The sequence below is a fragment of the Cololabis saira genome, chromosome 19, assembly GCF_033807715.1.
Source record: "Cololabis saira isolate AMF1-May2022 chromosome 19, fColSai1.1, whole genome shotgun sequence".
Classification (NCBI taxonomy): domain Eukaryota; kingdom Metazoa; phylum Chordata; class Actinopteri; order Beloniformes; family Belonidae; genus Cololabis; species Cololabis saira.
This window is the reverse complement of record NC_084605.1, coordinates 20,497,967-20,514,173: the sequence shown is the minus strand read 5'-3', so window position 1 is coordinate 20,514,173 and position 16,207 is coordinate 20,497,967. Positions and strand designations below refer to the sequence as shown.

The window sequence follows — 16,207 nt, the reverse complement described above, 5'->3', positions numbered from 1 at the left end:
ACTGACCCAACATCCTGCTCTCCACACGGCTGGAGCAAACCAGTCAAATGATAAACATGCATGTGAACTGACAGACTGATAAAACGTCAAGTGATTTAAAGAGATTTAATTGAAACAGTAGCGAAACGATAAAAACTGGCCATTTTCAGTGAGATTTATGGTTCTGTGTAGCAACTTATGAACCATGTACGGGACTAAACATTTCACCGCAGTTCGGGTCACGCCTACAAGAGCTATTCTGTGGTGCGCACCTTGGTTGGTTTACACACATAAATAAGTCGTTTGGACGCCACGAGCCTCCGATCTTGTGCGTGTGATACAACATCCATCTTTGTAATCTTTGGCTTAAGCTTGGGAGCCTACGAAGTGATATTTGGGCCTGTCCTAGTGTTCATGAACCAATAGTGCAGGTGTCGTTTCACAAAGAGGTTCAACAAAAACAAAACAAGAAACTAACTCGGAGTCAACAAACTGAGTTAAGAGAAACTGAGTTTTTTGTTTTCAGCAAAAAGTGTTCAAACTTCGATGGCGCTCCGCTACCAGGATTTACCATGGTAACACATAGTAAACAGAACTAATCTCCTAAACCTTAAAAGGGAAATTCTTTTTACTCTCTTTACACTTTACTTTAGAGCAGGATACTAATTATGGGGGGGCTTCGGTTTTTGACTTGGGCCACCTTTTCTCACACATTCACTTTCTAACGTAATAAAATGTGTCCAGCCTCCACATCGTTGATAAAACTAGCCGTGGCAAATAACAGCTTCTAAAATGAATAACCCCAGGTATTTGTGTGAAATATGAACATTCGCCGTATTTGTGAAGTCACGGCTGATCTGATCTGACAGCGTTAAAGTCTATTGGGATCGTCGATATATTGTCCAGACAGCAACATGTTCAGACGTCTCTGAAATGTGTGAAAGAGACAGAAGGTAACTCAGGGTATGTGGAGTCAGTTACCACGGCAACAGACTGAGTACGAGTTACTTCCGTTCCTGAAACCGGCTCAAGTGAACCCTTTAGGCATTAGAGTGAAATAATCCTCTGGGTGTCACATCAGCAACCACAATGCAACTGTTTTGGTCTGAAGTGAGTATGGTAATGAAATAACCGGCAGAGACGTGATGCAGAGAGAGCAGATCAACTAGTAGGAGTCAATGTAGTAACAGGGTTTCACTGATTTCCACATGCAACGAACTCATGCAACATAACCGGAGATGTTTTGTTTTGGGTTTTTCCTTCAATGTCAGTTTGTTTCAGGTTTCATTACAATAACATATAACATGCAAAGAAAAGAATGTTACAAAATGAGATGGAAATTACTGGCCAGCTGAGAATGTTTCCTCTGAAGTCCCCCAGTGTGGTTAAGAGAACAAAAAAAAAAGAGAAAAGGCACCACGGTGTGACGTGGCGGTGCACATGTGACAGCGGGAACTCACCGGAGAGATGTAACCCGTCCGGAAGTCCTGCTCTCTCTCCAGAGCCGATCTCAGCTGGAGCTCCAGCTCCTGCTTGTGCTTGTTTGAGTCGAGCAGCTGCTGGTGGCAGCTCTCCAGCTGAGCCTTCAGGTCCTCTATCTGCAGGCGGAGAGCGGGCTTCAAAACCGTTTCATGTTTCCATGATTTACACACGCAAATCTAATCTATTCATTTACAGATAAACTGATGTCAAAAAGTAAGCAATAACTTCCCAATCCCAGGATCAATAAAGTTATCTTTATCTTTATTAGCTGCAGCCCTGCACTGGGAAGAAAAGTAGAACAATTTATGTTTAAATGATGTCATCTTCAATGCCAATAATAATAAAAACTAATAGCAACAATAAAGTCTCACTTATAAACATTTTAATCACTAATAATATCTTGTTGACTTTCAAATTTGATTACAACATGCAATCGACGAGGTTTGCTTTCAAAGAACTTTTGTAAAGTCACAACATTTCTTACTGGCGATACCAAAGCCCGGTCCACAAAATACATAGAAATTTAACTTGAAAAAATATACTCAGGTCTGCATTTGTTGCCCAATTTGAAATATTTCTAAACAACAGATATTTCTGAAATGCGGAGGAGCCGCTGCAAGTTGCTTCATCTTTACGTCAACCAATGTTTTTACAAGTTAAGAACTACAAATGAACTCTTTTGTTTGTTTGTCACATTTCCAACCCTCCTCCTCTGTTCTGACTATACACCAGTGCAGCACCATTTCATATTTACTGTAATTATTACGGGTGGGCAAAAATATCGATATGGCAATATATCGCGATACCTTTCCAGCCGATTCAATATCGATATTCAAAATTTGAATATCGATTTTTTTTTTTTTTTTTTTTTTTAAATCCCCGATTTTTTTCCCATTATATCACCCAGTGCTCCTACCTAAGTGACAGTCCTGGGCATTGCCACTCTCTACCAACCCGGGGAGGGCCCTGCACTGAGCTCAGGTTTTATTTCATTTTATAATTTATTTTTTATATAACACAATTTCCTGTCCTTGAAAAATGAAAAATAATGGACAGAGGTTTATTTATTTATGGATTTATATCTATACTGACTGATCACTGTGCCTGTCCTTGGTTTTAGTACCCATCTTTCTTGTGTTTATTATCATTTGCCACATAATTAAAGCAACCTCATACTAAATTTAATGTTAATTTTATATGATGTAAATAATATGAAAAACATATAAACATATGTTGTTACTTTAGCTTGTATAGTTATAATAAAACATTGTTTTGACTCAGTTTGTCCCATGAATTGTCACTATAATCTGATGAACGTGCAACTCGGATTTTAAGATCCATCACTATCATCTGATGTACATATATACAACTTGGATTTTAAGATGTGTAATGCATTTTTAAATTTTTCGGTGAACTATGTAGAATATAATAATCGGGATATCGCATAATCGGGATATCGCAATGTGTATCGTATCGTGGCTCAAGTATCGTGATGCGTATCGTATCGTGAGGTCCTTCCCAATACCCACCCCTAGTAATTATTACAATTACATATAAAGAATAATTATTCATATGCTGAACTGCAGCTGAGAGCGCTTCGGTACGTGGGAGGAGCCCACAGCAACACCAGCTGCTCACTGAGAAGAGCGAGAGCTTTCAAGTTAGTCTACTAAAGTCTTCAATAACACCTGAAAAGGTTCAGTAGATTTGTTGCTAGTTGCTTTTGTGAAAAACACTTGCTAGACGGGTCTGAAAACCCACTCAGTTGGCAACACTGACTTTAGCTCACTGGCTACAACTGCTACTCTAGATTGAAGCGACGCCCACTCCCCACCTGGCATAAACTGCAATTGTTAACAAAGAAACTTATTCATAGACAAAAAACAATGTATATAATTATTAATTAAATAATGTAATTTAGTGGAAGAAAAAATAAGAAAAAAAATCTCCTCACTTCCCCCCAACCCCGATAATTCAGAAATCATGTGACTGGTCCTGATTTCTGGTCACGTGATCGGATCATCTCTATTTAAATTCAACTTGCATCCATTTTCCAAAATTAATTTACCGATTAGCTTGCAAACTCTTCTTTAGCACATCCCAAAGATTCCTAACGAGGTTGAGGTTTATACTCTGAATTCCTAGCATTGCCATTTAGGAATATGTTCATGTTTCATTAGAAAAGAAAACAAACAAATAAATAAATACAAGTAAAAAAAAAAAAAAAAATAAAAATAAAAAATAAAAATCTATTGACCTCAATTTTCTCAACACACAACATTACTGAACCTGAACTAACCGTCTCGTTTAACCCCATATCACAGCACGACCCCCACAGACCTGCACGGTGGGAACTGATGCATGATGGGAGCATCATTCATCCAACACTAAGTAAATCTGGACTCGTGACACCACATGACCTTTATCCATTACTCCAAAGTCCAGTCTTGATGTTCACTAGCAAACTGCAGCTGTTTTGGGGTTTGGGATGAGGTGCTGCCTCACGAGAAGGAGTTTAAGCTTCTCTGGATTTTGTTCACGAGTGGGGGATGATTGACAGGGGGATCGGTGCGGCGTCTGCAGGACTGTACCGGTCTTTTGTGGTGAGGAGTTGAGCCAGAAGTCAACGGTCTCGGTTTACTGGACAATCTACGTTCCTACCCTCAGCCATGGTCGCAAACCGTCGACAGAAACTTAAAGAATGACACGCAGCTGAAATGAGTTTCCCCCAGAGGACGGCTGAACTTCCCCTGAGAGATAACGCGAGAGGTTCTGCTGCTCAGAAGGGACTCGGAGAACAGATGCTGCTCCTAGCAGACCCAGCAGAGATGGTTCAGGTCCAGAAGTAGAAGACACATGTGGTAAGTGCCGTGGCTCTCCCTGTCACCTTAGCCATAGGTTTTTTCTTTGCCCTGAGCTGAATTGTTTTTGGACTGGCTATTTTTCCATTATGTCCACTGTTCTTCAAGTAAATCTGCAGCCTTGCCCGTTGATTGCTATTTTTGTTATTCCTGACGCCTCACTTGCACTAAATTCTTTACAAAAGGATATTTTATCTTATACATCCTTACTAGCGAGACGTTATTTACTGTTGCATTGGAAATCTGCTAAACATCCTTCCATTTACCGTTGGCATAAAGACACCAGGTTTTTCTTAAAACTGGAGAAAGTTAAGTATACATTGAGAGGATGTACGGAGAAGTTTTTTCACAAATGGCAACCCTTTATTTCTTATTTTACACATTTAGAGCTACTGCCCAATTGAGTGTGTGTCTGTTCTTGTTGTACTTTGGGATGCATGAGTACCCAGTATTATTTGTTGTCATGATGAGCCGTGGGAGGGGTAGGAGGGTAGTTTGTTCGTTAATTGTTCATTTTTCACAATTTAACTGTATTATTTCCTATTCTATTTGCTTTTTATTTGAAGTTTTCATGTATGTATATTTATGTTTATCTTTAGTATACTATATGTACATATGCATATACCGGTATGTATATGTTTAACAGGAAAAATGTAAATTGTAATTCAGCGACTAGAATTGACTTATGTTCTTTTTTTAAAAAAACGTCATTAAAAAAAAAAAAAAAAAAAAAAAAAGAAGATGGTTCAGGCATCTGGTTAGGATGCTCCTGTCTCTGTGGACTGATCTAAATGGGAGGAGGCCATGGATATACACCCAGGACAGAGGTTTGGGAGGAATGAGTGGAGAAAGGGCTGCCCCCTGCCACCTGAAATGCTGGTTCACGTCCCTATTACCAGGAGGAAATGATGAGCTAGACCAGGGGTCGGCAACCCAAAATGTTGAAAGAGCCATATTGTACCAAAAACACAAAAAACTAATATGTCTGGAGCCGCAAAAAATGAAAGGTCTTGTATCAGCCTTAGAATGAAAACAAATGGTGAAAGGAGAAATGTCGAAAAAAAGTCAAAATGTGGAGAAAAAAGTCAAAATTTAGAGAAAAAAGTCAAAATGTTGAGAAAAAAGTGGAAATGTTGAGAAAAAAGTGGAAATGTTGAGAAAAAGGTGGAAATGTTGAGAAAAAAGTCAAAATGTCGAGATTAAAAAAGGAAAAAGGAAGAAAAAAAAGTGGAAAAAAGGAAAGAAAGAAAAAAAACAAGAAAGAAAAAAAAGGAAAAAAAGAGAAAAAAGAGAAAATAAAGACAAAGAAAGAGAAAAAAAAGAAAAAAAGAAAAAAGGGAAAAAAAGAAGAAAAGAAAAAAAAGGAAAAAAAGAGAAAAAAGAGAAAAAAAGAGAAAATAAAGACAAAGAAAGAGAAAAAAAAGAAAAAAGAAAAAAGGGAAAAAAAGGAAAAAAAGAAAAAGCAAAAAAAACAAGAAAAAAAGGAAAAAAAGATTAAAAAAAGAGAAAAGAAAGAGAAAGAAAGAGAAAAAGGGAAGAAAAAAAAAGAAGCAAAAAAGAAGAAAAAGGGGAAAAAAAGGAAAAAAAAAGGTGAAACATTTTTGAAAAAGCTCCAGGAGCCACTAGGGCGGCGCTAAAGAGCCCCGCATTCGGCTCTAGAGCCGCGGGTTGCTGACCCCTGAGCTAGACAGTTCCCAACCCATTTTTTAGTAGTTTTACCAATAATCTTAGTTGTCAATGATCTGGCCGTGTGACACATATTCATCTCTCTAGCACTTTTCAGCAGGTGTGTATCAGGAAGAGGAACGTACCCCCTGCTTGTAGCTCTCCAGCAGTTGCTCCAGCTCCGCGGTCTCCCTGGACGGCCCCGTGGGGGGCAGCGGCACCCTCCTCTCCTCCCGGATGGGCGTCGTCTCCACCTGTCGCCAGTGTTCCTCAATCACCTCCTCCACCCTCTGCTGCTTCTCAGAGGAGGTGGGAGACAGCGAGTCCGCGTTCACGACTCCCTCTCCGCCCTCACAGTCCGTCCTGCCGTCCGTGACGGCGGTCTGGTCCGAGCCCGTGACCGAGCCGTACCTCTTCCTCCTCTCCTCCCGCCTGCGGCTGCGCTCCAGCTCGCCCACGTCGGCCTGCAGGCCCTCGGCCTCCTGCGCCCGCTGCTGGGCCAGCGCCTGGGCGATGGGCCGGAACTCGGCCCAGTCGAAGGTCTTGGAGCGCCCTTCCCGCCGCCGCTCGCGCGCTCGGCTCTTTATGACGCCGGGCGCCGGATCTCTGTCCAAAGACGAGGCGTCGGAGGAGTCCTGAGTTACGTCGGGCCTGACCAGACCCTCCAGAGGGGAGAAGGAGCCGTGGTCCTCGGTGGAGCTGAAGGCGGCGAAGCAGAAGGTAAAAGGTGAATTAAACCTCTTTTCCTGTAAACAAAAACCATCAAGAACCCAGCAACCTCTGCAGCTCTTGTTCAGTCAAACTTTTTTCCATCTCTTCCATATTATTAAATCATATTCACCATGAAGAGACGGATGAATGAGACCGAAAAAAGTAGAAAATAAAAAATGTCCACATGTTCTTAAATCAAACGACCGGTGACGAATCGAGGCTGCAGACGGAGCGCTCTGCGTCTGCATATCTGGTCTCTTACTCTTTAACTTCTTAACATCAACTATGCCGTTTAAAGGCTTTTTTCATGATGTGCCATTTTCACCTAACAGGTGGTAGAAATAGCAGTTTTGGGATATTCTGTGCTCACAGTGAAATACTGAAGATTTGCTTTATGATGAGGAAAAAACATGGATTTCTCAGTCTGATGCGTTTATTGTGGACTGGTGAGAGACTTAAAGAGCTGGAATGGAAACTAAACGTATATAAAAAGCATCGGCAGGTGTTTATTCATGAACCTACAGAATTTCAGGATTAAGTCTCAGCAACTTTTCCCCCCCCCCTCTGGTCATCCCGCTGCTGCTTCCACATGACTGTTGTGTGCTGCTGATGCCCCCCCCCCCCCTCTGGTCATCCCGCTGCTGCTTCCACATGACTGTTGTGTGCTGCTGACGCCCCCCCCCCCCCCACCTCTGGTCATCCCGCTGCTGCTTCCACCTGCCTGCTGTGTGCTGTCGACGTCCCTGACTCCCCCAGTCTGGCCTTCGGCAGGAGGGTCCCCCCTTATGAGCCTGGTCCTGCTCAAGGTTTCTTCCCTCCTAAAGGGGAGTTTTTCCTTGCCACTGTTTGGCTTAAGGCTTTTCTCCCACTAAGGGAGTTTTTACCTGCCATTGTTTATATAATAATTGCTCGGGGGTTTATGTTTATGTTTATGTTTATGTTTATGTTCATGTTCTGGATCTCTGGAAAGCGTCTAGAGACAACATCTGTTGTATTAGACGCTATATAAATAAAATTGAATTGAATTGAATTGAAAACTTTTACGTCACGACTGAACCACGTCGCTGTGATTTACACACATGCACATTCACACCATCCACGTGCTCTGAGGTTCATTTCAAACTATAAATCATGATGTCATCGTTGTCTACCACACGCTTGTGTTGGCCGCTCTGCCGTGTCCACGCGTCGGCCGAAGCGTCGCCATGTGTCCGTTTATAAATCTGTTTTAGTTCTGCTGCTGCTGCTGCCGTATCTCCAAACCTTCATCAGGCAGGAACGCCTGGCTTCAGGATCAACTATTAATCACACCTGGGAAAAGCGCTTTCAGAGCCGCTGCTCCCAGAACCGCCAGCAGAAAGACCAGAAACAGAAACTGGTTCTGTTAGATGCCTTTAAAAGGAAACTGAATGATGTGGAAGTAAATCAGGCTGGAGATGTTTTGTCTGATTCTTTTACGTCTCTCACTGACCTTCATTTATGCTTTGTTATCTTCATCTTTTATTGATGGTTAATGATCCCTTTATATCATTTATTGACTGGCTGATAGACTGCAACTTACCATCTCATGGTTTTCAGTAAGTTGCATGATTACTTGTTTGAATGTAGGTTTGAAACTCTGTAATTGTGTTAAACGTGCAGCTGATGTTGCAGCCGGGACACCCTCGTAAAACATTTCTTAGATCTCTGCCTCTCTCTTAAGAGGTCTTTCACGCTTGCATTAAAGGTAGTAAAAAAAAAAACTAAAATGTGAGAATATAAAAACAAATAAAAGATCTAAATTTGGTGTACATCTTTAGTTGCTTAGCAACGGCTATCAGGAACACACACATCCTCCGCACAGACTGTGGTTCAAACATGTACGACTGAACTACTCTGGTATCGAAGCCCGAAGCCTCGTTTCCGTCTGAGAAAGTTGTGATTGAAGGAGAGAGAAATGTGTCTCTCCCACTCCAGTTTCCTCCGCCGAGGAGTTGGGCGAGCAGAGAACTGGCTCGTAATCATTTAAAGCATCAGACTCAGAAATCCCTCACGGTCCTAAACAGAAAAACATAATTTTGTGGTGTTGTGATCAACACATGTCACAGTCTCCTCATAACCACAACTGTGTTACTTCTGTGGAAAGAGGAATAATGTCTAACCTGTCAGCGGTGCTGACATTGGCCTGTGACCCGTTAGGACTAAAACTCGCCTCATTCTGATCATCAGCTGATCAACCAGTGAACCTGTAACTCTGTACCGGGGTAGACGTCAATCATCCAGGTGACGGTAACCCAACAGCTGAGTGGAAGCTAACTGGACTTCTTTTTCTCAGTTCCTCAAAAACGTTTAACCTTTTAAAATCAAATGGTTTCTGAAGCTGAAGATTCATGAAGTCCAAATGTTTTATCACTTTAAAATGCAATTATAACGTATAAAGTTGTTTTACACCGCTGGTTGTGTTTCCCAGTTTGGTATTATCAGAAACCAGACTTTTTAGGTTTCATAACAATCTGTCATTTGTTCATGAGCTTGATGAGACTGAAGTGCGTCTAGAAAGTCGACCTCTAACCATTTTTAAACGTAGACTAAAAACTAATCTCTTTGGTCTGGCTTTTATGTAGCATCACATTTTATAGTTTTATTCTGTTTAACATTTTTTAAAGGTATCTGTTTTATTTATTTATCTATCTCTTATAATGTTTTTATTATTTTTTTATTGTTGTGGACTGATTATTTTTTAGCCTTAATCCTTGAACTTTTATCTTTTTTTAAATGTTATTTATTCTATATTGTATGTCAGGGTGCATTGGTCTCCCAGTTTTTATTTTTTGGACTCCCAGTTTTTATTTATTTGTTTATTATGCTTATTTTTCAATCAAAATGTCAAAGCACCTTGTATTTCATGTACCCGGATGAAAGGTGCTATATAAATAAAATTTGATTGATTGATTGAACCTCAGTCGGGGTGTAAAGAGTTAATAAACCTAAGAAAAATAAAAACCTGAAGCATCACAACAAATCCATCAGAACCGCAGGTCACCTGTGGGCCGCGCTGCTTCAGGATAACAAAGGAAGACGTGTGCGAGTGCATTGATTGAACTTGAGCTGACCTGGCCACGTCGGGGGCGGTGGAGGGTCTCACGTTCTTCATGACCGCCTGGATCCAGTTCCTGCGTATCCCCGCCGTCATGGCGGACAGCGTGTGAACTCCCTCCAGGGTCTAAACGTGCAAAACCGCCATGAAGTATATCGTTAATGACCAGAAAAGCAACGTGTTGTTTAACTTGGGTCTAAGTGACACCCCAACCCCGAATGTAGAACTATCCACCATCTGGGTTTCACGCCCCCCAAATGGTTCTTTTCCATCTTATAAGAAGCCCACGTAGGCAGTGGGGGTCGTTTTCAGAGAGAAATCTTTCTACCAGAACTCAAAGGTTTAATGCACAAAACCTTTTACTTCAGTATTAAATTCCAGGACGCGTCAAACTTTTTCCTTTGGGCATTAAGACTAAAAACAGACAAACCCTCTTACATGAATCTGAAAACCGTAGTTGCGCTGAGCCTGGTACTCGGTGACGTTGTAGCAGGTGGACAGGTCGATCTCGCCGTCCAAGTCGGCCGCCTGCAGGAAGGAGGACATGAAACACAAAAGACAACATCAGTCACAAAGAGGCTTTCAAGAGAGCAGCGTCGGCCTGAAGCGAATGAGCTCACCTCCTCCGCAATAGAGTCCTTGTAGTATCTCAGACTGTGGTCCGTCAGCACGAACCAGTACTTCTTCCACTACAGCAGGGACAGAGCAGAAGGTTGAAGACGTGAAGCAGGGGTCACCTAACGCACGCCCCACTTAAACCTGGCGGTTTAAGTTTGATTCCCCGTACGTGAGCTTATGATGCCTTTTAAAGCCATTTGAGCCCGAGTGCAGCTCTGCAAGCTAGAGTGCAGACACTTGAGTGCTTCATTTCAGGCTTCTGCTCCCCAAGTCCCTACAAATTATTATAATATACACTACTTTTTTTTCTTTTTTTGTTAGTTTTTGTATTTTTTAAAACCTAACCAAAAATGTAAAAATCATGTGGGCAATACTAAGCACCCCTTGAGAGTTAAGTTGAAGCAGGTTCTGAGGATTATCATCGAATGCAATGGTTTTAGAAAAAAATAAATTGCATAACATAAATCCAGAAAGGGTTAAAAAAAAAAATAGAAAAAAAGCAAAACAAAGATTCAAACAATCTGGAGTTCAATGTTCCGCACTGAGAAAGATTATTCACAAGTGGAAAGGATTCAAAACAGCTGCCAGTCTTCCCAGGAGTGGATGTCTCAGTAAATTCATCTCAAAAGTCAGACCACGCAATTCAAATAAACAAAAACAACAAAAAAAAAAAACCCCAACAAAACCCTAAGTGCTAAATCTCAGACACTTCACAACAAGTATGATTTGTTTCAAAGGGTTTTTAGTCACAAAACTCTGCATGAACAGACAAGACTTCTGCAAAAATGTTCTGTGGACAGACCAGACCAAAGTGGAGTTGTCTGGCCTGTAATGTCCAGCAGCGTGCAGGACCAGCTCGCGGTCACCGAGGTGACCACGAGCTCCTCCGTTTGCCGTTGAGTTACATATTTGGCGGCTACAACCCTGAGGTTGTATCTGCCAAATATGACTACAATCGCTCGTATTAAACAGGGGCTCCAAACCTTTGCACATGATTGTGAAAAGGCCGACGGAGGTGTGTCACCACTTTAACTACCTGGCCTTGCTCGTCCAGCTTCACCATCCATCCCTTCTTGAAGTTAAGCAAATCCGGCTGCAAAGGAAAGAAAAAAGGAGAATCAATCATAAAAAAAAGAAACATTCAAGAAATCTCAAGTGCAAATTTAAGACTCGTTTTTCCTCAAGGCCAGTCATGCTAAACACATTAGCAGCCCTTACCTTGTACTAATCGACTAAAAGAAAGTAAAATAGAATAAAAAAATCACATAAAATACATAAATATCCTCTAAAATACACTAGATTGCCAAAAGTATTTGCTCACCCATCCAAATAACGGCAAACAGGTGTTCCATTCACTTCCGTGGCCACAGGTGTATAAAATCAAGCACCGAGGCATGCAGTCTCTTTTTACAACTGTGTGTGAAAGAACAAGTCGCTCTCAGGAGCTCAGGGAATTCAGCGTGGAGCTGTGACAGGATGCCACCGGTGCAACAAATCCAATTGTTAAATTTCGTCGCTCCTAAATATTCAACAGTCAACCGTCAGCTGTATTATAAGAACATGGAAGTGTTTGGGAACGACAGCGACTCAGCCATGGAAACTGGCGCAGAGGGGTCAGCTGAGGCGCAGAGTGCGAGGAGGTCGCCAACTTTCTGCAGAGTCAATCGTTACAGACTTCATGTGGCCTTCAGATTGACTCACGAACAGAGCAGGGAGCTTCGTGGGAGGGTTTCCAGGGCCGAACAGCTTCAACCCAGCCACACATCACCGAGTGCGATGCAAGGTGTCGGATGCAGTGGAGTAAAGGCCTGTGTTGAAAAAAATCGATTTTCCAATTCTAAATCGATTCTCATATTAATTCCTAAAAATTGATTCGTATGTCTAAAGATCTTTTTTTTTTTTTCATCATTACATTACAACTTTTGGTATGTTTAAAAGGTATGAAAACATTAAAGTTTTCAGTTATAATTGCATAAATTGCCTATATTTCATTACTTTATATACTGTATTGGGGTTACATTTTCCTAAAATGCTAAAAACTAAATTCTCAAAAATTAAAAACCCGAAAAAGACAGAAAATGGAAAAAATAAAAACGGAATCTGGGAAAGACAAACCGATTTCATACGTCCTCTGTTTGCTGCCCTGGATGCGTTTGATAATCCTGACCCACACGATGTTTCTGAAAGCAGTTCTATCAGCATTCTGGGAGGTGATTGGTCCTTACAGCATCATTAGCTGCAATACTTGCTGTTGAATCTCAATATAATACTAGTATTAATATGTTGCATAACTACACAGTCATATAATTCATGCAACAGTTAAAAAAACAGTTTTAATAACTCTAACCCAAATTGATATTGGAATCGGATTGAACCGAATCTTGATAATCGATTCTGAATCATAAGAATCGGAATTGAATTGATTCTTGGCATTTGAATCGATCCCCAGTCCTGGTGGAGACATCGGAGCTTCTCCATCTGGCAATCGTAGTCGTGGTAGTCGTCCGACTGCACTGTGCCAAATGTAAAGTTTGGTGGAGGGGGGATCATGGTGCGGCCTTGTTTTTCAGGAGCTGGGATTGACCCTTCGTTCCAGTGAAAGGAACTCCGAATGCTGCAGCATTGCAAGACATTTTGGACAATTCCATGCTCCCAACTTTATGGGAACGGTGTGGAGCTGGACCCTTCCTCCTCCAACATGACGACGGTCCATCAGGACCTGGATGACTGAGTCTGGTGTGGATGAACATGACTGGCCCGCTCAGAGTCCTGACCTCAACACCTATGGGATTAATTAGAGTGGAGACTGAGAGTCGGGCCTTCTCAACACCAGTGTCTGACCTCACAAATGGGCTTCTGGAAGATTGGTCAGAAATTCCCATAAACACACTCCTAAACCTTGCGGACAGCCTTCCCGGAAGATCAAAGCTGTTAAAGCTGCAAAGGGTGGAGCGACGTCATATTGAACCCTAAAAGTTCATACCTTCATATGCGAATCAGGGCAGGTGAGCGAATACTTTTGGCAATAAAATGTAAATAAATACATAAATAAGAGGAAAAGAAAAGCTGATGGGAGAAGCTGACCCTTCCAGTCAGTGTCCTGCATAATTTTTAGGTCAAAGTTGTTAAAATGTGGCCGACTGGTCAGGGACAACTTCTGCCAGATGTGTTTACTGGCCGTGGCGGACTGTTGCAGTTTTACGTGACTCCACACCGTGGGAACACCACCACCACACATCCATGTGAATGGTGACCACAGGAAGTGGTGGCAAGTTAGCAAACTCTCTCTCTCTCTCTCACAAACACGCACAGATGGTGTCTCTCTAGCAAAAGCCTCATGTTTTCTCACACACACGCAGAGCAACGAACAGGTGCACTGAACACACACAGTGGAGATAAAATAAAAAATGAATCTGCACACACGGCGAGCAGAATGAGGAGAATAACCTGGAGTGGGGAGGGGGTGGGAGCGGCTGCACTGCCCCCCACAGCGTGGAGAATCGGCCAAAAACAACCACACAGGGGCAAAAGAAACATCAGAAATAACAGATGAATCACAACACTCAGGTCAAGGCTTCTGAAAGGTCCGAGCGTCACTCAAAAGAAACAAATACGGGCAGTTTAAAAGTTCAAAATGGGACTTTTCCCATGCTCCGTTCCCCAGCTTATAAAATGTTCAGTAGCTGAGGTTAAAATGCCCCACGTCAGCTTCTGCACACAATAAACCCGCAGCGTGTTGCTTGTTGTTGTCGTCTCCACGTTTAATTCTCCTGACTGTTACCTAACCAAATTTAGCCAGAGAACTGAGGACCTGGCACCGCCGCTGACCCGGGATCCTGCAGCTTAGCCGAACAGCAGAAGCTTTGTCTGGCGGTCCACATGAACACACAGACCTTTCAATATTCCTGCTCCAAGGTCTGCACGGTCAGAACAAACCGCAACCGGTCCATCTATTAGCCAGTTGATTGAGCTGCGTTGAATATCGTCTCCGTGTGCCTTAAAAGGCCCTTTCGCAGCAGCCTGACGCAGCTTTAGTGGGAGCTTACAGTGTTTGGAATCACTACAGATGTTTATGGACTATAGTTGCAAGCTCCAATAGTAAATCTTTCTAAAATGTGATACATTAATAGATTACGTAACTATGCAGAGCATGAAAGGGTTTGGTCACAGTGAGAAACGGAGTGATGGTCCAGCTCTGCAGCCCCGCGGCGCTTCCAAGCCTCCTCCAGGCCTATTACAGCAGCAGGAAGCTGCTTTCTGCCAAACTGCTCCGATACGCTCCCTGCACGCTACTTCGACGAGAGCCAAATACAGAACAGACGAGCAGCGAAGGAACACAGATGAGCAAGGAACCGCTTTAAGAGCTGGATACGCTTCCCAGGAGCCGATGGAGATCAAACCCGAGCTGAAAACAGAGAACGCTGTGAACCTCAACCTGGCTCCAAATGACCATCTACGTGTCTGCTGCATGCGCACACTGGTAATTATCTGCTAAAACACCACCCTTAATAGCAGTATAAACTATTTACACTGTAAGATGAGACCAAATAGTCCTTTATTAGTCCCATATGGGGACAATTGTGGAGAGTTACACCAGAAACATGTGGATTGGAAGAGGCACAACATAAAAGAGTGTCAAATAAATAACTTATTTGATAGTAAATACCTCAGACACATATATATAAGACATAACCACGGACTAAAAACAATGGACGAAGCATTCGGTCACGTGACCCTTCGGTTTCTGAAGAGAACCTTGGAAGCCTGAGAAGCCAACGTGAGCACGACCACCGTATGTCAATCAAAGAAAAGAAACGTTTTCAATGAAGTAAAGGCTGATCATCCATTCACTTTTACAATGAACGCAGTATTGATACACATGTTAACACTAGACTGGCTCTATCGCAGCCTCTCATTGGCTGGACTGGAGACACTGTGATGCACAGCTGGATGCCGTCCTCATGAACAGGTTTGATCTGACAAATCAAATGGTCCAAACGTTATAACACCGTTAGCTGAAGTCAAAAAACTAAGATTTGGATTCAGTTACCATCATTTAAGTCCAAATATAAAAAACATCGCTATGGTCACAATAAACCACTTTGCCAGCTTCACTCAAGAACAGACCCTCTGTTACCAGCAGGTGTGATATTTCCTCTTTTAAATGAGCAGCTCATCTATTAGAACCCCGACAATGTGCTTCATAACTGACCTGATCGGTAAAACCCGCCCCCTAAAAGCAGATGAGCCAATGACTGTTGAGTATTACTGTTTTCCAGCTGCAGTGCACATCTAGATTACCCAAACGGCTCCTATCTACCTTCACTCCTTCATCCAGAGATACTCTCCCTCTCTACAGCTCCGCTCAGCCAGTGAAACACACCTAATTCTTCCACCACAACGTGGTGTGAAATCAGTAGCCAGACTCTTCTCCTCCATTGTTCCCCGATGGTGGAACGACCTACCAAACTGACGGATCTGCAGGGTTCATACCTACTTTTAAGAGAAAGCTAAAGACTCAGCTCTTTGAGGAGCACTTCTGCATCTAGTAAACTTCTCTGCTCATCAGAATTAGTTAGAAGATCCAGCTCTTTGCAGGACACTTATGACAAGATGATGGCATGATGGTGTCTTTTTAAGACCTAGTTTTCCTGTATAAAAGGGACTGTTGTGTGTGTAGAGTGGGAAGGGAACACACAAAAAAAACACAAAAAAAACCCTAGCATTAGCATGGCAGCATCTGTGTCCAACTGGACTCTCAGCAGTCTGACCAGCACTGATCCAGCTGGACCCTCCTATGTGATTTTGTGCTTGT

General features: G+C 42.4%; 1 protein-coding gene across 1 annotated transcript in view; it reads right to left on the bottom strand.

Moving 5' to 3' along the window:
* Window positions 1-16,207, bottom strand: part of mprip (myosin phosphatase Rho interacting protein) — a 71,736-nt gene that overhangs the window by 20,018 nt on the left and 35,511 nt on the right. Inside the window, exons 10-15 of the mRNA XM_061708763.1 lie at window positions 11,429-11,485; window positions 10,395-10,463; window positions 10,213-10,302; window positions 9,791-9,900; window positions 6,134-6,686; window positions 1,440-1,577 (exon numbers count right to left, since the gene is read on the bottom strand). Of these exons, the coding sequence (XP_061564747.1) occupies window positions 1,440-1,577; window positions 6,134-6,686; window positions 9,791-9,900; window positions 10,213-10,302; window positions 10,395-10,463; window positions 11,429-11,485 (1,017 nt within the window). The remainder of the gene's footprint in view (window positions 1-1,439; window positions 1,578-6,133; window positions 6,687-9,790; window positions 9,901-10,212; window positions 10,303-10,394; window positions 10,464-11,428; window positions 11,486-16,207) is intronic.